This window comes from Protopterus annectens, chromosome 15.part0, assembly GCF_019279795.1.
Source record: "Protopterus annectens isolate FY-2018-M chromosome 15.part0, PAN1.0, whole genome shotgun sequence".
NCBI lineage: Eukaryota > Metazoa > Chordata > Ceratodontiformes > Protopteridae > Protopterus > Protopterus annectens.
Window position 1 is genome coordinate 236,409,009 of NC_056749.1, and position 21,946 is coordinate 236,430,954.

The 21,946-nt window shown below is 37.0% G+C and overlaps 1 protein-coding gene across 1 annotated transcript in view; it reads left to right on the forward strand.

Annotated features, from left to right (window-relative positions):
- The window catches only part of POF1B (POF1B actin binding protein), a 1,182,022-nt gene extending 1,160,371 nt beyond the window's left edge, over positions 1-21,651 (forward strand). The window contains exons 17-19 of the mRNA XM_044057755.1: positions 12,109-12,176; positions 15,647-15,755; positions 19,403-21,651. Of these exons, the coding sequence (XP_043913690.1) occupies positions 12,109-12,176; positions 15,647-15,752 (174 nt within the window). The 3' untranslated portion in view covers positions 15,753-15,755; positions 19,403-21,651. The remainder of the gene's footprint in view (positions 1-12,108; positions 12,177-15,646; positions 15,756-19,402) is intronic.
- Positions 21,652-21,946: the final 295 nt, after the last annotated feature.

A 21,946-nucleotide genomic window follows, 5' to 3' on the forward strand; every position in this document is an offset into this window, starting at 1 on the left:
CCTGTTAAATGTCCAGGGGCAGACAGGCAATGGGGATGTGCTGGCATGTCTTTTCACTTCCACGGTGGCTCCTTTTAAACATGCTATAATAATACAGTCAAGTGTAGCACATTCCAAAGATTTTAGGCCATTTGCGAATCTGTGTCCACTAAAGAAAACATTTATAAAAAGTCTACAAAAAATCTTTGATCATGTAAACAAATACAATTTCCTAACATAGCTTGTACAATGACTAGTACAGTGACCTCCCTAGCCTCATCCAGTAATATGAAGACTTATTAACAACTGGTGTCTATTGATATAACAGAGCATTTACAACAGTAAGCTATGTCCTTCTGTTCACTAAACTGGAAAATGTAATCTTTGTATGAGAGAAACTATAAATTGATTAAGGAATTATCTACTAAACAGAATGTTCCTGGTCACAATACTTTCTAAAACAGATACCTTCCACAGTTGTGTACAATAAGGTTAAATTTTGGGACCATTACTTGTTTGTTAATAACTTCCATAGGAGTTATTTGCAATTAATCTTACCCTCTACAGTAACAAAAGTTTGACACTTGGAACCAGTACCAACTTATACAAAAGTTAGTGGAAGATTTCTGATCCTTTGTGACTGGAATAAAAAGAACCATTAATTGTGGCTTCATGCTCTTCACCACTACTTAAAAAAAAAAAAGTAATTGATACCCTACCCAAAATCTCTGACCACAAAGAATCTTTTTTTTTTTCTAATATTACCTAATAAAATACCTTGGGTTCCACACTACCTTTTACAAAATCAATCATTCAGAGAACAACTAGAATTTTGCCATAAACTAACCATTCTGCTGGTACTGAACAGCAGAGCTGCACTAGCCAAAAAACATCTTAATTCCAAGTGGAAATATGACCTTTTTTCTCACTGCCTTACATTCTGCCTCTAACACTCAACTACACAAACAACAGTAGGTAGAATCTGCAATGTTGCCTTCCTAGCTAACATTAGAAAGCATCATTATGATCTAATAAATGAAGTAAAATAACTTTCTATTACAAGCCATGCAAATCCTCTTATCAAATACATTATTTTACAAAGCGATTGCGCTATTCTGTTGTCTACCAACTAAAATCAAAATTTTCATTGAGAATAGTTGACTTTTCACTCAAAAATAAAGCAACTATTGTATAATATTACACAGAACTCATCTTGGTTTATCAGTAGGGAAAAGAGCCTTTTAAAAGTAGGACTTGCCTAAAATTTCACTTAACATTAGAACTCTACATACCGTAAAAACATTTAAATCAATGTTGACAATTTTTTTTGTCAAAGAAAACATACACAACATGAGATAATGGTTAAGCCAAGTTGCATTGGCGTGGTCATAGCACTTGTAAATATATGCAAATATTGCTTTCCTACTTTATTTTTTGGGACCAGGGTTGCCAAAAAAAAAAAAACTCAGTATTTCACGGTCAATAGCTAGAGTAATGATAGACACATATTCAATGTATGTGCATGTGCTAGCAAACGTGTGTGTATTGCAAAAACTCAATATTTATTTAAGCCTACAGTTGGTTCTTTGTTGAAATGCATTTTTTTTTTTTGTATGTGAATAATGATTCATAACAGTGGCCAAAAAGAGGATACATCGAGAAAACACATGGATAAATAGTTCCCACAAGTTATAACTAAAATATTTGGATGATATCATGAGAAAGTTTCAAGTATGCAGCCAGTTTTGCAACCATTTTGCAGTTAATGCATTGCATAATGTCTTAATTAACTAATAAGGCATGAATCAACATGTGTAACTACCTTATAACAATACTCTTGGATTGAGGCAAAGCATGTGACAAAGTTAAATCCTTTGATCTTGTAGGTGTGTGGTTTTATTTTTTGTGCTACTACTGTTTTGCTGAGGTTACATGTCATCTGGAAGGGTAAAGGTCAGTATGGAAGGCAAATTCCACATAAGGAGTCCCACGCTCTGTGCCTTTTTTTGTCTAGCCCCTAACCATGAGCATACTTCCTGTGCTATTTGCAAAGCCTTTGTTCCAAAGACCCTTTGCACCCATCTCACTTCTCTCAATTTATATTTAAAGAACCAACTCCTTAAGCATTTAGCTCACAATGCCAAGGAAGGTATGTCGGCCACTTGAGCAGACCCTGTTCTTAAAAAGGCTAAGAAATCTAGGCCTGAGGTCTTTGCTGCTCCTCCAATTCCAGACGTCTCTCCTGGGGCTGATGTTGGCCCAGAGATCTGCTCAGAGGAAGCCGGTGATTCTATCGTGGGTACCATTGTGGGGGCCACAAAAGATCCTTCTAGCACGTTCTCAGGGGAAATGCAGACATCTTCAGTGGACGTACAGGGGTAACCCAGGCTCATAGTCTCTGAAGGTCCTTACAGAATTCCGGAAATCCTTGGACGTGAAGATGTCCCTAGCACCATTATCAAATGTAGGCCTTCATCAGGTCCCTTGTCTTTCCACAGAATGTATATTCTACTAAAGAAGCAGCAGAAAACTAAGCATTCTTCTCTTTTTCAGGTACATTCTGCTGATTGCTGAGCCTTTTCTCAAGGGCTGTTTAATGCTTTTATGGCCCTTAGGCAATCTCTACAGGGTCTCACTCCCTTCTCCTTCACTTTCTCCAGTTTCTCCTGAAAAAAAAGAATTAGGATTGAAGATGATTCCTGTGGGGATGAGTCTCTGGCATATTCTGCCCAGATGTCTTCTCCATTGGGTTATGTTTCCCCAGAGGAGGAATCAAATGGTACAGAATCATCAGGGGAGGATATTACCTTTGGTGAGACAATTGTGAAGATGAGAGAATTTTTCAAGTTGAATTGTTTGCGAGTTTCTGAGGTCCAAAAAAGATATTATGATCGGTTACAGATGGATTCCCCTTCCCTTCTGCAGTGCCTCTTGTGCTACCAGCTTTATTGGATGCTTTCTCACCTCCTGCCCCTAAAGGCCAGATAGGTTTTACAAAGTGCCAGAAGACTGCACGTTTTTGTTTAATTTCCCTTCTGCAGATCCAGCTACAGTCTCAGTGGCTGCAGATAAGCCCTTAAAGCGTTTACTTCAACTTCCCTTCTCCCCTCGGATAAGGAGAGGAAAGTTATGAAAAGGTTTGGGAAAAAAGTATATACTTCAGCCACACTTGCCTTTAGAGCCATAAACTACCAGATGCATATGACCAACTATACCTTAGCCCTCCTTTCTCAAGTCACTATGCTCATTTTGGTGCTTCCAGACTCAAACACCAAGTCTCAAGTTTCTTTCATTTTGGGTTCCTCTGCTCAAGTGACACATCATTCCATTAAATGCAGCTATAATGCAGTGGAAGCATCTGCCAGAGCTGCTACATGTGGCTCTGTCTTGAGGAGGTACTCTTGGCTGAGATTCCAGCTTCTACCAGACAATATCAAAGATAAAATAATGGTGCTCCATTAGATTCCAAGGCCTTGTTTGAATCTGCAGATGAAGAACGTTTTAAGTCTGTGCAAGAAAAGGTCAAGGGGTTCCAGGACCTTAAACATATTTTTGAGTCACCATTTCCAAAATTTCAAAGAAACTATCTTCCTAAAATTCCCTTTGTAAGGAAACTGTCCAGACCTTCATCTAAGAGTAAAAGTAGTGCAAGAAAACCTTCCACTGCCAAAGCTGCTACTCCTGTTCAGAAGCAGCCTTTTCTGTGCAAGCCGGGTAGTCTGTGACTATCAACCTCTCTGTAGCCAGTCCTCACTATCCTTACATCTTTTCATGTCCCTTCCTGCTTGGAAACAGATCCCACAAGACTTCTGGGTTGTATCTGTTATCCTCAGAGGATACTTCATGGTATGGGAGACTATTCCTTCCTTCAGGGGTATTCCTTAACCCCAAAAAGACTAGTTGAATTTTTTCCTCAGGTGATTCGCACCTTGATTTCTCAAGGAACTATTCAAGAAGTGCCACCTTCCAAATAAGGAAAGGATTCTATTCAAGAATATTCCTAGTCCCCAGAAAAGATTGTTCTCAGAGATGCATTCTAGATCTATGAAATGTAAGCACATTTGTAAACGTCACCACCTTTCACATGCTTTCCTTAACCACTCTGCTTCCTCTCATTCTTCCACAGGCCTTCACATGATGTCCCTGGACATCAAGGATGCATATCTTTGTCCCTATTCATCTTCTTTACTTGACATTTCTGCACTTTACTATTGCTTCCTCACATTTTCAATTTTCTGCCTTGCCTTTGTCTGTCTACAGCATCAAGGGTCTTCACAAAATGCTTAGCTCTTGTTATCGCCTTTTACAGACGCAGGGGTCTTCACATCTTTCCATACCTGGATGACCTTCTCCAGGCTTATTCTTCAGACATTCTTTTACAGAACCTTCATTTCAGTCTCTCTTCTGGAAAGACTAGGATTCACTATAAACTTTCAAAAAAACCTTTCTCACGCCTTCACGATGTCCATGTCTTCCTAGGATGCAGAAAACAGACAGACAAGATTTTGGCTTCCTTGCCTCCTCAGAAAGTCATCTCTAACCATTTTCTTTCAGGCCATCATTCCATTTCAGTCCCTGACAGCCAGGGAGTTTCCTCTACCTGCTAGAATTCATGGCTTCCACTATTCCCATCTTACCTCTAGTCAAACTTCACATGAGGAAATTCCAGTGGTACCTCAGGTCAGTCTGGATGTAACATGCTCATTCACTGGATTTTGTTATTCCTTCCTTTCCCTACCTGAAAGAAGAACTTCAGTGGTGGATTCAACAGGTTGCCTTGAATCCAAGGCTTCCTCTGCAACTCACCCTTCCATCTCAGGAGTTATTCACAAACGCCTCAGACATGGGATGGGGGGGGGTGACAACCTTCGCCTCTTGGAAGGTTCAGGATGTGTGGTCTCCTTCCCAAATGAAGGAACACAATTAACTGTGCATGATTATAAATCCAGCCAATTTCAAAAATGTAGAAACAAAAAATAAAGTAACTGGAACCAATGTATAAAACCAAGTGTAATTTAGCCTCTCAAATAGTTTTACAAAACGGGTTTTATACAACTATTGGAGAGAATAAATTATGCTTGGTTGTATCTATTGGTCCCATAAATATAAAAGGAGATGAGAACTCTCATTTTTGCCCTGCAAACCTTTCAACCTCTTTTTCTTCCAGGTCCCCTGAACTGGTTCACAGACAACACCACAGTTCTTTGGTATGTCAACAAGGGGGAGGACACTAAGTCATATCTCCTGTGTAGATTGGCTCTCAAGGCTTGGGAGTTGGCTACTATAGCAATAACCCATGCCTGGGTGTGGGTAATGCTGGATTTACCCACGGTTGGTGTGGTTTGGTCACAAGGGTGAAGCCCGAGTGGCCAAACAAAGCCAACCATCGGTAAATCCAGCATTACCCACACCCAGAAGTGGGTTATTGCTATTATACAATGACATTGTTTAAGGAAAAAAATAATCACTTTTCTTAAATAATGGCATTGTATAATGCCTCCTTGCTGCCCTTCCGCAGCTGTCTGGGTATTCTGCGGCAGTTCTGATGTACTGCGCATGTGTAAATTTATGCAGTACATCAGAGCTGTGGGCAAAAGCAACGCAGAAAGCAAGATCTCCGTTGCTTTTTACAGCCTGTCTCGCTATGTTAAACGAGTTTAACATAGAGAGACAGCTTTAAAAAAAGCGACGGAGAATCTCTGTTGCTTTGTTAAAGCTGTCTCGCTAGGTTAAACCCATTTAACATAGTGAGACAGTTTTGAAAAAAGCAACGGAGAAAGCAAGATCTCCGTTGCTTTTTAAAGTGTCTCGCTATGTTAAATGAGTTTAACATAGCGAGACAACTTTTAAAAAAGCAATGGAGATGCTCCATTGCTTTTTTAAAAAGCTGTCTCGCTATGTTAAACTCGTTTAACATGGCGAGACAGGTTGTAACAAGCAATGGAGATCTTGCGTTCTCCGTTGCTTTAAAAAAAAAAAAAGTTATACTAATGGAAAAAGTCCGGGTGACCAGACCTTTTTTCCATTACTATAACTCTGATTTACAACATGCACGCTGACCAATCAGAGTGCACGTTTTTGAATATTAATGGGGCGGTTGTTGTATAATTAGTATTAACTAACCCTTCAGGCAGTTTACATTCCTTCCAGTCAGAATGTTCTGGCAGACATGTTGAGCAGGTCCAAGACTCAATCCCATGAATGGATGTTGCACAGGGATGTGTTTTTGGACATTATCCACAGGTGGGGTACTCCTCAAGTAGATCTGTTTGCCTCTCCTATGAACAGACAACTATCAAAGTTTTGTGCCAGAGTGCACAACCCTCTGGCTTGGAAGCTGGATGCCCTTTCCTTTTCTTAAAGGGGATATTTCTCTATTCATTCCCCCCTCCCCCTTCTACAGAAAGTTCTGTTAAAGTTACAACAGGACCAACCAAAAATCTTGCTGGTGACCAAGACAGCATTGGTTCCCCCCTTTGTCTGCATTTAGCCCACTCGCACAGGGTAAGGGATGCCTAATACACCCACCAATGTCAACCCTTCATTTGACACTGTGGGTGATAGGGTTTTGATCCCTTTCTGACACATTTTTTATGAGGACATGCTGCAAGTTCTGCAGGAAGCCAGAAAACCCAATACTAGGAAATCCTACATTTCCAAATGGAAGAGGTTTTCCATCTGGTGTCTTTCCCAAAACCTACAACCATCATCTATGGATATTCCAGTGGCTTTGTCTTATCTGTGTGAATTACTGAAGTCTGGATTATCATACTCATCAGTAAAAGCTCACCTCTTAGCCATTTCTGCCTGCCTGCCTATGAACCCTCCATTGGCTTCAAGATTGGGAGTCAAACTTTTCTTGAAAGGCATTTTTCATATCAGACCACCAAGGAAACCAGTTCATCCTCCTTGGTATCTAAATTTTGTCTTAGAAAAATTTACTTTGCCTCCCTTTGAACTACTTTCTTCTTCTCTCCAACACTGCACTTGGAAGACAGTGATTCTTTTGGGCATCACTTCAGCCAGAAGGGTTTTAGGGCTTCAGGCCCTTATGGCTTCCTGTTCCTTCACTGTTTTCCACAAGGCTAGGGTTTCCCTACATACTAATCTTTCCTTTATGCCCAAGGTAGTGAATGAGTTGTCACTTAACCAATCTGTTAATTTCCTTGTTTTCTTTCCCTCTCCACAATCATCTCTAAGGCCATTTCTTTTTGTTGTGTGTTTCATGGAAAAAACATTGCATCTCCAGTTAAGGCTCATTGTAGTAGAGCTGTCTCTTCTTCATGTGCTTTTTTCCAAGGGTCTGGATACTTCCTCTGTTCTGGATGCAGCTACTTCATCTTCTGTACATACTTACACCATCCAGCTTGTAATGTTTTATGAATCTAGATCTAGAGCTGGTTTTGCCAGGGCTCTTCTTCAGAGGTTTGTAGGGAGTGCTACTGCCCCTCTTCCCACTCTTTCTTCTGCATGAGCTCCATACCTCTCAACCTCTTGGAGCAAGAAATCTGGACAAAGCAATAAATAAGTGGGACAAAGGCCGAAAAATGGGGACAATTTTTAAATATTGCTCTTACAAACTTAGAAAGCTGATAACAGGATTTGCATTAACATGAATTTTCTGAAGGGTATAACTGCAGAAACTCAAATGTCCATCATTTACTAACTTCAGTCTTTAATTATTTGCCAGTAATTTGCCAGAAAAACTAACCAAAAAATATGAGGCCAAAATCTGGAAATTCTGTGAAAATCTATACAGTTGATAGGTATGATTCTCTCTCATGTTATGAATATTGCAATGTATGATTAGTAGGACATAGAATAGTTATGTAATATCTTACCATAACCATAGAGGTCTTTATCTTCCATATGTTGCAGTATTCTATCCCTCCCTCCTTTCCCCTGATGCTTGATTTCTGGATATGTGTTTATCTCAGGCTGGTGTTCTTCCTGGGGCATTCAGTTCTGAGAACAGTATGTGCCAGTGTCTGCTTTATACCCAGTGCCACTTTATGGCCAACGTTGGATGGGGACTCATGTGTGACATCGGATGTACCTAACAGTTGCTTTATACTTTGGTATATTGGCCGGACATTCGGGACAGCCTGCGGCAGACTCCCTCCTGTTATGAATACTGCAACATAAGAAGAGAAGGGCAACTACGGTTTTGGTAATATTTTACACAAATATTCCTTTTAAATATTGCTCTAATTCACTTAAAAAGTTAATGGCACAACAAGTTTGGAATCAATATTTATTTTGTGATCAATAAGAAGAGTGAAGCTGTATTTCTGACATTTCTTACTAACCATAATCATCTGACAACAAAATTGAGAGGGAAGGAGAGCTACTAGTGCAATACGTGACCATAACAATGCTTAGTGAAGTGCTTTAGACGTTTATTTTTCCCATTATTAAAGTACAATCATGGGACTCCTTGCATTACAAAGTTCTCCTAAGTACCTCCAGTGATGTTAAGGAACATAATTCATGATTATCCATTGAATGTTCTTTTTGTCCAACAAGTCACTGAAAGAATCCAATTTTAAGTTTTTTGCACGGGGTAAGCTCCTGTGCACCCCCATTTGAGGGGAGATCCAGTGTTCTGTCTCCCACAACCTATCTCCCACAACAGGCATTCCTTATTTCATTTACACAGAGGACTTGGGATGTTTTTATGTGCACCTATCCAATGTACTTCATAAATAGTACTCAAGAAATGGGTGTTAATTAGATATGCTCCCCCTGGGGCACACCCCAACTCACCCCTGAGACATGTAAGCAGTAGCCTTCTGGTACCCAACCCACTAATTGAACCCATTTTCAGTGGCATAGGTGGGTTTTTTGCCCCTGTGGCACTAAGCTGGTGTGTTTTTTTGTGGATATTATTTGCTTGGTATCACTATGTTTCAAGAATTAATTTGTGTTATTGATAGCTGGGACTTGCATTCCATTAATGGTGCATGGATTTTACTCCAGACTTATGCTAGGTAATATATACCATGTATTCGCTGTTACAACTATAATGATCCAACTTATTTTTTTGAGAATGTAATTTCTTTTCTTTTACCTTCAAACATTTTCCCTTATTGGAGATGAAATCTGGATTATTACCTTTTAAAAGCATGGCAGGTAGTTGTTGCAGGTTCACTGTACCTAATTTTTATTTTGAAGTCATGCAGGTTTCATATGGAGTGTTGGATCATTATAGTTGCAGCAGTGAATATGCGGCATACGTTGCAGTATGTGCATACACTGTAGTTATTTTTATGTGGTAAAAACAGAAAACTAAAAGAATTTATGAGCATAATTATGGGATCACACTAAAGAGTGTGGGATTTAAGAAATGTGTTTTTTTCCCGGTATTGATAAAGTGGGGAACAGATACATGGGTGGTAAAAAGAAATATGATTTAGAACATGAATTATTATGGCAAATTAGACTGCAAACAAACAAATCTCCAGGTTTAAGTAGGGTAGTAAATTTTAGGCAACACTCAAAAAGAAACATAATAATAGTATGTGAAAAGGTTGCATTATTGTTGTAACATTTTGTCATATTTTGTCTTGTATAACAATCATTGTTTAAATAGTGGTCATGTGATAGAGTTGTGTATTTAAGTGATGTGTGGTTCGATGGTAGACAGTCCAATGTATTCTGTGAGGATGAAAAAACTTGTTTTAAGTAAACAGTTAGATTATTCTTATTCTGTCTCTCTTTTCCTTCAGGAGAAGGATTTACAATATGGCCGTGTGGTTAGTATACCTTAATAGGTTCATAGGTAAGTACTAGACTAGCTCCCCTTGCAGGTCATTTTAAGCCTAACCAGTTTCCTTTTTTCTGCTTGAATTAACCTATCCCATTTGGTTGTAGATTGGCATTAACCATGCCATGGTCGATAATCACACAGGTAAAACCATAGGAGCACTGATGTAGATTGCAGTTAGCATTTTCATTTTTTTGGTTGTCACATACTATTACTAATGCACTTTTTTAGCAGTAGGAAATGCAGGATGAGAAGTAGAAACATTGCCACTTAAGATATGCAGATGAATGTAGTAGGCAAACTGGTAGTTCCTTGTGTTTATGTTAGGGTTACCACCTGTCCCACTTTGCGAGGAACAGTCCCTCTTTGGGCAGTTGTGTCCGGACAAAAAATATTAAAAATGGCAAATGTCCTGAGATTGTAGGACATATGTCCTATATTTTATGTAAGAGTTGCATAAAACAGTTATTCTTTATCTAAAATACCTCAATGTGAAAAGAAATAGAATAAGCAACTCAAATGCTACAAGAATAAGCTTTTATTTAGGCAAAAAAGTTCTATCCTTTGTACTGACCATGGGTATGTTTCGGCCTGTAAAATCTGATGTTTTTCCCGAAAATGTCCCACTTTGGCCATTTGAAAAGGTGGCAACCCTAGTTTATGTATAGCATTACAATATGGCTGAGTAGTTGGTTTACTTTCTTTGCGTGGAGTGATTGGTCTAAAAACAAAAGCAAATACCAACAGACAGTATAATAAGTAGTTTCTGCAGTTTCAACTGCATTTTAATATTTTGTTCTTGTGCTGTATTTGCATATTAAAGGGCAGAACAAAGAGGCAGTATTATATAGTTTGCAGGAGGTCAGCAGCAGGATTGAAAGCTGCCTTTTTAATGTAGCTGTTGGTCTTATTCCCCATGATTTAGAAAACTCTGTAGTTGCAGAAAGTGTTACGTTTGCTTTTTTTTTTTAAAGATTTATTGCTTTAGTTAACAAAACTCAAAAGGATAGGGAAGGAGAAGGGATGACTAGCTTGAAACGGTAGAGCCCAAAGAAGGCACAGGTAGGCATGATACAATGCACCACTAAATAACAGTACATAAACAGAGAAACAACAAAGATGTGTGTAATTAACCAGTCTGTTTTACAAATCCATTGCCATCTGTGGGACTTCCATAGCCGTATTATAAGCAAACGCCAGTAACATAATTCGTACTGGTTTAGTATTAGGTAAATTTGCTTAGTTTGATAATACATTGATACTTTTGGTTTGTAAGGATGAAGAAATCTTCAGTGATTATGAGTGTAACAAACCTGAATCATTGAATTGTATCCCAGGAAATTAATGGCAACATGATAGGAGGAATTTTTTTTTTCTTCAAGGAGAAGAAAATTAAAAGGGAAAGAAATGTAACAAGATTTAAAAGTGTAACAAAAATAAAGACTGAAACTAAAGAAAAGTAATTCCTTCAAGAAAAGTGTTACCACAAAGGACACTGGGCAAATTCTAGAGAACAAAGCAGTCATGCGTAGTTATAATAAAGATTGGAATAGAAGTGTATACGGAAAACTAATGCACTCGTATTGCTCAGGTAAAATTGCATGGTACTAAAAGGGTTGCCACTGCAGTCAGTATATGTAAAAACAAAAATATACAAGTGTTAATGTTAAATGCAAGATGCTGTTTTGATAGTACACTCAGCTTAGTGACCAGATGTTTTGGAATGTCTCAAAATTCACTTTTTTTTTTTTTTTTTAATAAATCTTTAACTTTTGAACGATGAGGTAAATGGGTAGAACACAAGATATTTTAGACATGGAATATTTTAGTGACAATTTTTAATGATGTTATTGACTAATTCCAATAGCATATAATGTTTTTGTAATTTTAAAGACTGCAGGTTGAGCAGTAGAATCAGTTCGGTGGTTGACTACTGACACCTTGATAGGCATAACTACCACATGCTTTTTGGCTAGGTTTTGCGCTAGGAGATGGGTTTGCGTAACTGTAATATGATATGGCTATATAAATCCCCCAAAACTTTGACTTTGAGGATGAATTGCTCTAAACCCCCCCACCACGAAAGCACCATCAAACTTGGCAGTGCTTGGATAAACAATTCTGCAGCTCTGAATATAATTTGATAACTTTAAACTTTAACTGAAGATAGATTTGAAGTTAAATGTTTCCTCTGACTATTCTACAGTGCACACAGCTACATGACTGTATATAATTTGAACAGCTTTTACTGAACACACCAAGGCATATTTAAATAAAGACCTTATGGAATTATTTTGAGATGAATGAAATCTTTTTTACCGTATATAATCATTTCTAAAGACTAAGTATTTTTCACTTTGCAGGAGATCTTAAGATTACAGCAAGCAAAAGAATCTGGAAGCAATTCATCAAGAACAATTATCACCAAAACGTAATGTATTACTTTTCTTCTGTGGCAAAGGGGATATGGCATAGTGATTTTAGTTTTAAGTGATATTGAGAACACATACTGAGCTGTGATAGCAATTTTTCAGGTGTGCCTGATAATGAAATGTATGGGACTGTTTTATGTTTGCCAGAATGTAACAGAAGCTCCATTTCTCTGAAATAACAGGCCTGCAGAAAGATATTCTGAGCAACATTGTATTTAAGAAAGGCATTTCTCCAAAGTGTCTACCTCCTGTGATGCAGTGAATCTCAACATCATTCTATAGGTTATCCAAAGTAACAGGGGTGCAAAAAAATACTCTGATCCTCTATCCTAACCTGGACCTCTTTGATAGCATATACACTTTCTAGGCATACCTGTCTATCTTTTCTGTGTTTCTGACTAAGCGTCAACTTATGAGCTGCTGTGCCACAACAAAATTAGCATATGAATGTCACACATGTTCTTGAATTCCCCTATAAACCATTAGCTGCTGTCCTCTTAAGTAGGCTACTATGTGCACTTGCTCACACTCCTAAAAAAATTACAGGTTATTTTACCCAGTGTTATCAAACTGTGTTTCTTTATTCATGCATAACTAACTTTTATCATTGTATTTTATGAAAGCTTTTTATGCTTTTTGGCTAATAAGATCTTTTTGGTATCCGAAGATGTTTCTGTCATGCCCCTCCCCCTTTTTCTTTTTAGTGAGAAAGTGTTGTAGTCACTCCAGTTGTGACAAGTGTTTGAACAGATACATACAGAATGGAGTATATTCAATGACAGGCCTGATGAGAGCCTAGTTCAGTGGAATGGTCACAACCCTGGACTAGAGCACGATGCCTTTAGATATAAGCTGCATGATAAAAAGAATTTCCTTGCATTAGTGGATATATGATGCTCAAAGGCAAATAAATTGACAGGATAGGTTCTCTGATCCCTGTCTAGAGGATCATCTTTCAGGGACATGTATTGTCAATGAGATAGTTACAAGGGAATTGCCAAATGATAGGATTATAACATTTCTTGGAATTTAGTTTTAGTTCATGGTTTACACCAACTATTTGTTTGAGAAAAGCCCTCTTGAAAGATTTTGGTGTCTTGTGAGAAGTTTATTACAACACCAAGTTTAAAGTCATCTACAAACATGGTAAGCCATAAAACCCTTAACGTTTGTTTTGATCTCTAAGAAGTAAGTGCCAAAGAGTGGCTCAAGGACTGAACCCCTGGGGTACAATAATAGTCACGGGTCTTTTAGAGGAGGTAGAGCTGCTGACTCCCTCTAATTTCTATTTGTGAACCAATTTTTCATCCAACAAGTAACAAAGGGCTTTACATATATAACTAGGAAAGTGTATCGGACACCCGAGTGTGGGATGATGATCAATGCCATTGCAGGATCTCAGTATGCAGTACATTCTGATTTGTCCTCATTGATTGCTTCAGTAACTTTCTCAAAGAAGTTGGTCAAGTTAAGTAGATAGAATCGGACGAAACTGGCTTGTTTCAGAGTTATGTCCTTATTTAGTAATTCCATAGCAATCCTTTCTTTACACACAAAGAGCAGTTGTTTAGGAATCTGATTCCCTGTGTAAGGCTGCTTTATCAATAGGCCTTACATCTGAGTAAGTCACTTACACTGGGTGCACATCTTTTGAAAACATGCCCATAATATACCATTACAGTTTTATATTCTGCAGGACACGGTGGTAACAAATGTATTCTATTACATTATTCTGAATGGGTAGTCACATTTGTTTGCCCTTTCTCTTTCCCAGGGAAGTAACAGCTGCGAAAAGCTATAAGTGACGTAATGATGTATTAATTTACTCACGCACTGAAAGAGAAACATTATAATATTGTATTTCTCTGCCTATCCCAAAACATCTCTGTTGACATACATTAGTAATAAACTGCAGGACTGTTTTAAGTGATCTGCCTTTGAGTAGTCTTAAACGTTCAGGGAAATTCTCGTGGTATGTATGCACATTAAACTATATTCCAGAATAAATATTGTCTTATAAAAGTACACCTTAATTACAGAACTAGTGTGTACCAGAGAGAAAGCAAGTGTGTACTTTGAAGAAGAGTGTATGTTGGAAAGAATTAAATGTGCCACTGAAGCAGAACAAATGATTGGTGGAATCTTTTCATGCACAGCAGGCATAGTAATGCAGAAGATGAGTGCGCCAATCAGGTGTTGTGTAGTAATACATATCAAGTGCCCTCTGTAAATTCCTAGGCCACTGATTCCTGTTGGATCAAAGTACTGCGTCAATCAGCACACAAAGGGTAAATGTGGCTTTTTTGAGGTATATGACCATAGGCCATGCATTTTGTGGAAAATAATAGCAATTTGTTACAAGAAAAATCAGAAAGTCTGTAAAGCTGGAGTGGCTTCTTTATCACTCCATGCAGAACCATAACTAGGTCATCTGGCATACAGTACACATCACCAAACTGTAGCAAAAAAAAAAAAAAAGGTATTTCCAAAGTTTAGGATCAAAATAAATCAAACCTCTTCTGTGCACCTGTAGTTGTAGCAGGCAAAAAGTAGCAGCTTCATAAATGAACAGCACTCGTATACCATTGGCACTTGCTGATATCACCCCCTAGCAGGCTGCATCCATTGCAGCTGCCACCTTTGCCCAGCCATAGTTACATCTGTCTGGAGGAGTATTTTAAATGTATATACTTACCAACTTTGGACTTGAAGTAGAATTTACAAAACAATTTTCTGCAGAGCATAACATGTTGATTTTCATGTGGAAAAACAAGAAAAGCATGTGGACTAGAACAATGTTTGATAGCAAGACCTTTTAACACAATCTAATAATAGAAGTAGTCATTATGAATAGCTAGGTTCATTCATTAACATCAGTGTAGCAAAACTGTTACTTTATTTTAAAGAAAACCTGATCTTATGATTAGTTACAATGACGGAGTACCGGATATTATGACATGCTTATTTTTACAGTAACAATGACTAAGGAAAACCCAGTCTTGACTTAAGTAGACACTACTACAAGGCTGAGGTACTTCTGTTCTAACACAGAAAAAAATTAGAGGACTGATGAGGTCTCTCATTTGTGGTGAAGGTACAGATTGACAATTACTGTGAAAGACTAACTTAATTGAAGAGGTAATACAATCTAATAAGAAGACTCAAGTTTCTGTTCATTCTCATAGGTCATAATTCACACGGCAGATTTGCTTGTGAATTATGAGTACATTAGAATCAGTCTTCAGATGCAAAAATCAGCCTTACAACATTTAGTAAAGTGCATATTTTTAAACTGTGGTATATAATGTCTGTCAGTACAGATCTGCTCTGTATTTCATCCGTTTGATTAAAAGCAATTTGTAATACCAATTATTCCTTTCTCTAGTTTAAACTTTTGTTGTTTGAGACTGATGTTCACATTTCTGTGTGTGTAATGCTGCTTACAGTTCCTATTGTTTTATTTTCTCAGGTACAGTAACCAGTATCCTATCCTCGGCCTGCTGAATGATTACAAACCTCCACCACCAGTTCAGAGGGAACATCAGTATGTGATTGAAAGGACTGAGAAGTGGTAATAGGTATGCTGCATTAAAATGGCTAAATTCCACCTGAATCCAGTAGATTTGTAGCCATAAGGCTTTTGTAGAGCACTCAGACATTTTATTGACTGGAGCACCTGTTCCTTTCTTTACAGTTCTGTTCCAAAGATTTGCAACTAGCTAGAAATATAAAGTCAGCAGTGTCCCCAAAATGTGGACATGATCCATTATATTGTCTTTTCTCTGACTATTGCAGTACAGAGGAGACATACATGTAAACTTTCCAACTATTAAATCCTGTATGTAAGAGGATTTCTTTCTTTCAGACCCAGCATCTGATGGTATTGTTTCAGCACAGATCTAAACACTGATCTTTAGATGCTGAGTACTACATTACTGTTTAATCATTGTATTATTTATGGCAAATGGTAAATAAATTGTAGTGAATGCAGTTAAGTGTTTTGAGCAGTGGCTTGTACTATCATGAAGTGATTAATACATCTGACGCATTATATAAGAATGAAAAAAATTGATGAGCTATGGCCATGCTTTTTCTGCACATTGTTATATTGTGCATAGACTGCCTTCTTCGGTTACAAGTAGAGATGATTAGCTCCAGAGAGCTGTTCGTTCTGCTAGAAACTAATTTCACTCAAAGGAAAATAACTGCCTTCAGCACAGAGTAAGCAGCTTTTTGTTTTATTATTGAATTTTTCTGCAAACAGTTAGCACTATCAACCTCTTATTTTGTTAACTAGGGTGCATCACTGTAACGGCAGTAAAAAAATTACAGTGCTGTTTGGAGGCAAAAACAGTTATAAGCAGATATTCAGTGCCAAAAAGAATACACACTTAGTAATAGAGTTTCTTACCTCTACCCCCCCGCCAAAGAAAAGTGATAATATGCCTTTTCTTCAACTTGGCTTATAATATACCACTGTGACTGCTTTAGAGAAAAGGTATTCAGCATATAGCTTCCAGCTTTCCTTATCTGTTATATTGTCACCATCTCCTGAGCTGTATGGTAAATCAAATATTTTAACATGAATAACTGTAAATTTGCATCTTTGAATAAAACAACCATACTAATTACGTCTGAACTGACATCCTTCATATTTAATAAAATGAAATGAACATTTGCAAGCATACCTTTCAACAGTCCAAACTTTTGCCTGGTATTTTTGGAATGTTCTTCATGAAATGTTTTTTTTCTGGCAAATCATTGATGACTGATTTCACTAAGTAATGAAATCCATTTGAGTTTGACTTCATATCCTTCAGAAATGCATGCAAACATGAATCCTATAATTCTAGCAACTTGCTAAGTATACAAGAGCAATATTTAAAATCTAGTACTAATATAAAGTCCACAGAAGAATATGCAAAAGGACACAGGCAAATAAAAGCAGACTATTTATTGCAAAGAGCTGAGCGCTTTCACAAAACTACTATTTTCAGTTCATCAGATCAACCATGATTAAAAATAAAGCCCCATATGTACTATCTAGTCAGTCAATCAAATTACAACAATGTGACACCCCCCAATCCAGCAAAATTAAATATAGCAGCACAACACATCAAATAGGCATATATTCAAACATACTTAAACTAAAATTACATAGTTGAACAAAATACAGGGCATATGTATAAAGATATGCATATATAGATAGTATAATAAACTAAACGCAGGGTACCTAAAAAGCCTGCATGTTTTTAAAAAAGGTTTAAGTGGAATATTCTCATTTAAACCTAGCCCCTTATGTGCCTGCATCCTAATAATCCATTCAAGTTCCATAGTCTCAGTGCGATTCCTAATATCCCCCAATCTCAAAGTTTCATAGACCCTATCTATCACATGAAATCTAAAATAATGGCCCTCCCCTCACTCCATAACATGTTTGGCTAATACATTGGAGGCATACTTAATGTTAATAGAATAAAGATGTTCCCAGATGCGTTCTCTAAACTTGCGATTGCTCTTGCCTATATAGAATGAAGAACATGCAACACAATGGGCTCAATCTTTGTGGAGAAACAATTGAGACCAGTGCTATACACTTCCAATGTACTACTACGGGACTCAAAGCAGTTTTTGGGTAATCTATATGATCATGTAGATAATACTGTTGTACCTAAGGAATGTTTGATGGTGACAATGGATGTTAGATCATTGTTTACTGTTATCCCTAATAGAGAAGGTGTTGAATATGTTAGTAACTATTTGAATCAACATGGTGGATATGATAGCAAGATGGGTAGACATGATTTGTCCGTTTCTCAAAGTTATACTCGAGAACAATGCTTTCGTTTTTGATGGCATTTATTACCTGCAGACCTCTGGAATAGCTATGGACACCTCTTGTGCCAATAGCTATGCTAAGAGATTGCTCTGTTATCTTGATAAGGTGAGGAATGGTAGTAACAAGGTGAATGGTGGTATGATTACTCCCTGTGGACACTGTAGATATTGTACTTGTATAGACATCAGTAACACTTTCATTAATACTGATACAGGTCAGAGATTTTACTTTAAGGTGTCAGCAGACTGCAACACCAAAGATGTGGTTTATTTAGCCCATTGTGTTGCATGTTCTTCATTCTATATAGGCAAGGGCAATCGCAAGTTTAGAGAACGCATCTGGGAACATCTTTATTCTATTAATATTAAGTATCCCTCTGGTGCATTAGCCAAACATGTTATGGAGCAAGGGGAGGGACATTATTTTATATTTTGTGTGATAGATAGGGTCTATGAAACTTTGAGATTGGGAGATAGTAAAATCGCACTGAGCTTGTGGAACTTGAATGGATTGTTAGGATGCAGGCACAAAAAGGGCTAGGTTTAAATGAGAATGTTCCACTTGAACCGGTTTTAAAAACACGCAGGCTTTTTAGGTAACCTGCATTTAATATATATGCCTATCTTTTATTTATATATATATATATATATATATATATATATATATATATATATATATATATACACACACACATATATATATATATGCTCTGTGTTATTTTCAACTATGATTATATTTTATGTATGTTTGAATATATGCCTATTTGATGCGTTATGCTGCTATATTTAATTTCGTTGGATTGGGGTTTGTCACATTGTTGTAATTTGATTGGCTGACTAGATAGTATATATGGGGCTTTATTTTTAATCATGGTTGATCTGATGAAGCGAAAAATAGTGTTTTCATGAAATCGCTCATCTCTTTGTAATAAATAGTCTACTTTTATTTGCCTGTGTCCTTTCACATATTCTTCTGTGTGCATCAGTTCTGTGGACATTATATTCGTACTTTTTTGGATTCCACCCAGATTTGCCGGAGTTCTGTGGAATTTACTGTTTGAATATTTAAAATCTGTTCATTGATTCTTTGCTTTGTTCCTCCATTATTTTTGGCTTCATCCAGATTTTGTGTGCTTAGAGAGAACATTTTACAGGTACTGCTACTTGTCAGAATAGTAGGATAATTGTTTTAGATATAGACTCTACACTTTTATGACCAACAACATATAGAGAATAAAAAACAGTACAGTTTAACTAATGCAAGAGGATTGGTTGTTTTGTCTGCAGTGTAGAAAAACACTTGTGCTTTTGTGAATTAGTGCATAATTTCTATTTTATCAGAGAAGTTTATTGCTTGTTCTAAAAAAGATCTTTTAAATTTTTACAGGAAAAGAAAATGCAGATGAAAACTGGTCCTTTCAAGAATATGCAGCTTTCTCTTACTGACACTTCGTTATTTTCATTATTTACGGTCCATATCAATATTTTTGCAATGGAAGTTTGCACAAGGTCATCAGGGAGCTGAAACACTAAGTGCTGTACTTTGTTTACAGTGACACACATGGCAAAATTTAATGCAAAGACTTTAGTATGAAGTTAAAATAATCATATTGCTTACTGTTGTGAGGCTTAATTAACAGGGCACAGTCATGTGAAAGCAGTCTGCCATGCAGTAAATCATCTGGATCAAAAACTTAATTAGTTGCTGATGGAATAGCTCACTTTGCTTTCTTAGGTGCCGAGTAAGTGTATGAGATCAGATGTGTTGAAAGAAATAGTTTCTAATTGAGAGTCGGCTTTTTATTTTGGTGTTTGCTGGCATGATCCTCTTACTGTGAAACATCCTCATTAGAGACTAGCCATGTATAAAGGCATCCATTTGTGGTTGATCTATACGTCTCCTACCAATATCATTTTGCTAAGTCAGCCTAGCAATCCATAAAGAATGGGCTAATTGCCATACAACTTTTCAAAGTTTGCATGCCAGCATAGGTCACTATGTGCATACATCTCACTTTTAAAGATTATTGGTTATTTTCACAGCTAATGACAATAGTAACATTCAGGATGGATGCAGCCTGAAGCATCCTGTTTATTTTGCAAAATATGTTTCAGAAACATAAGTGTTTAAAAAAAAATGCTTTGTGACATGCTTGTTACTCATGTGGCTGGAATGCAGCTGCATATGTGAGCATTTAGTTACTTACCTTTCAGGATGCGAGTCCACAAATATAGAATCTGGTTTGCTAAAACAAGACCACCACAGGTGTTCAGCTGCCATTTTAAGTGGACAATGCTAACTGTGTCTGTCGCTGTAGTCCAGCAACAGTGGTGATGGGATGCTGGGTTTTGACACCTGGTCCTTTACTACGACAGACAGCAGTGCAGACATGGACCATGTGTATTACCTCTGCTCTGTGGACAGGACTGGCATATTAGTTCCGAAGGTAATGTTCTTCTACAGTCTGACATTTGAAGCATGTTAAGGTTCATTTAATCTATCACTTTTATAAATTCTGTTCCTCTTATTTCCTTGCTAAATGTATGTTGAAGACATGAAGACAAAAGGCAATGTGATAACTTTTGTAGAATGAAGATGAACATTGAACGTCACTTAAGTTTCACACTATAACTTCTTAGTCAGGAGCTAAAAGAAGGCAGTAGTTGCCGATAAGAGTGCACTGCACATCCATGTGTTTTTTTTTTCTCAAGTCTTTTGTGTACATACTGCAGGTTTTTTTTATCTCATCTTGCATCGTAGCTATTTCCAAAAAGTGGAGGATTTCTGATCATGCTAAACAAACTCTTAAAAGTCATTAGAATTAACCTGCTGCATTCAGTTATGTTACTGTAAACAATGTGCATTTTTTTCTTTACTTTTTGTATCACACGTCAAGCTGAAATGGTCATCCTTAATCATAGCTAAGAAGCTGTCTTTAGTAGCAGTGCATTCTTAAAAAAATAACTTAAACATTAATATATTTAATGATCTCAAATGTGATTTAGGGTAACAAATAAACTACTGAACTGACTAGGAATTAGCTAGTTTGATATTGTATTATTGCAGATACTTTTATTAAAAACAGACTTGATTAGGTTTTACAATAAATGTTGGGATGGACCTTGCAGAAGAAAAGAATGTATATATATTTTTATGAACATACTTTTGTACTCATTTGTGTGCGGATTAATTTTTCTTGTAAAAAGGGGCTTGGGTTAATGATTCTTTTTATGGGAGTTATTTCAGGAACAAAAGAGGAATATTTATACTTCTTAGCTCTGGCTTATTAAGCATTAACTCAGGATGGTATTAGAAGTAAGAGTAGCAAAAGAATAAACATGTAGACCTAAGAAATCTCACTCCTTGAAGGTGCAGTTTATTTGATTCAGCAGGAGTGATAAAGGGGCTTCACTGCTCCATTTTTGTGGCATTCCTGCAATATTTTCTGTAGCTCCTGGCACTCAAACGTAGCTAGGCAATTCATTTAAATAGTTGTAGAAATACAAAGCCTGGCAACTTGTTCACTGCAGTTTAGAATAATTTTGAATAGTGGTATTAATGCAGAAAATGTACAGTAAACAAACTAGAAATAATGAATTATAATATACCCTATGAAATAAATGTCTTAGAATGTACCACATTGTCTTGTCTTTTATGAAGTGTGGCTCTAAAAATTTTATACTTTTCTTTAAATTTCAGATTATGCTTCAGTAACTTTCTTATAACTAGGAGGGCATGTATGATAGGCATGTTAAATGCGTGATCAGTGTTGTGCAGACAAATTCTTATAAAGCAGACTTTATAAACATTTGATACATTCTTTACCAAAAATTATAATATAAAGTATTCATCTTAAGAGTGCATTTGTTATTTGTATAAACAGGTTTTCAATCATCGAGTAACAGTGCCTCCTAACAAACTCTATACCAC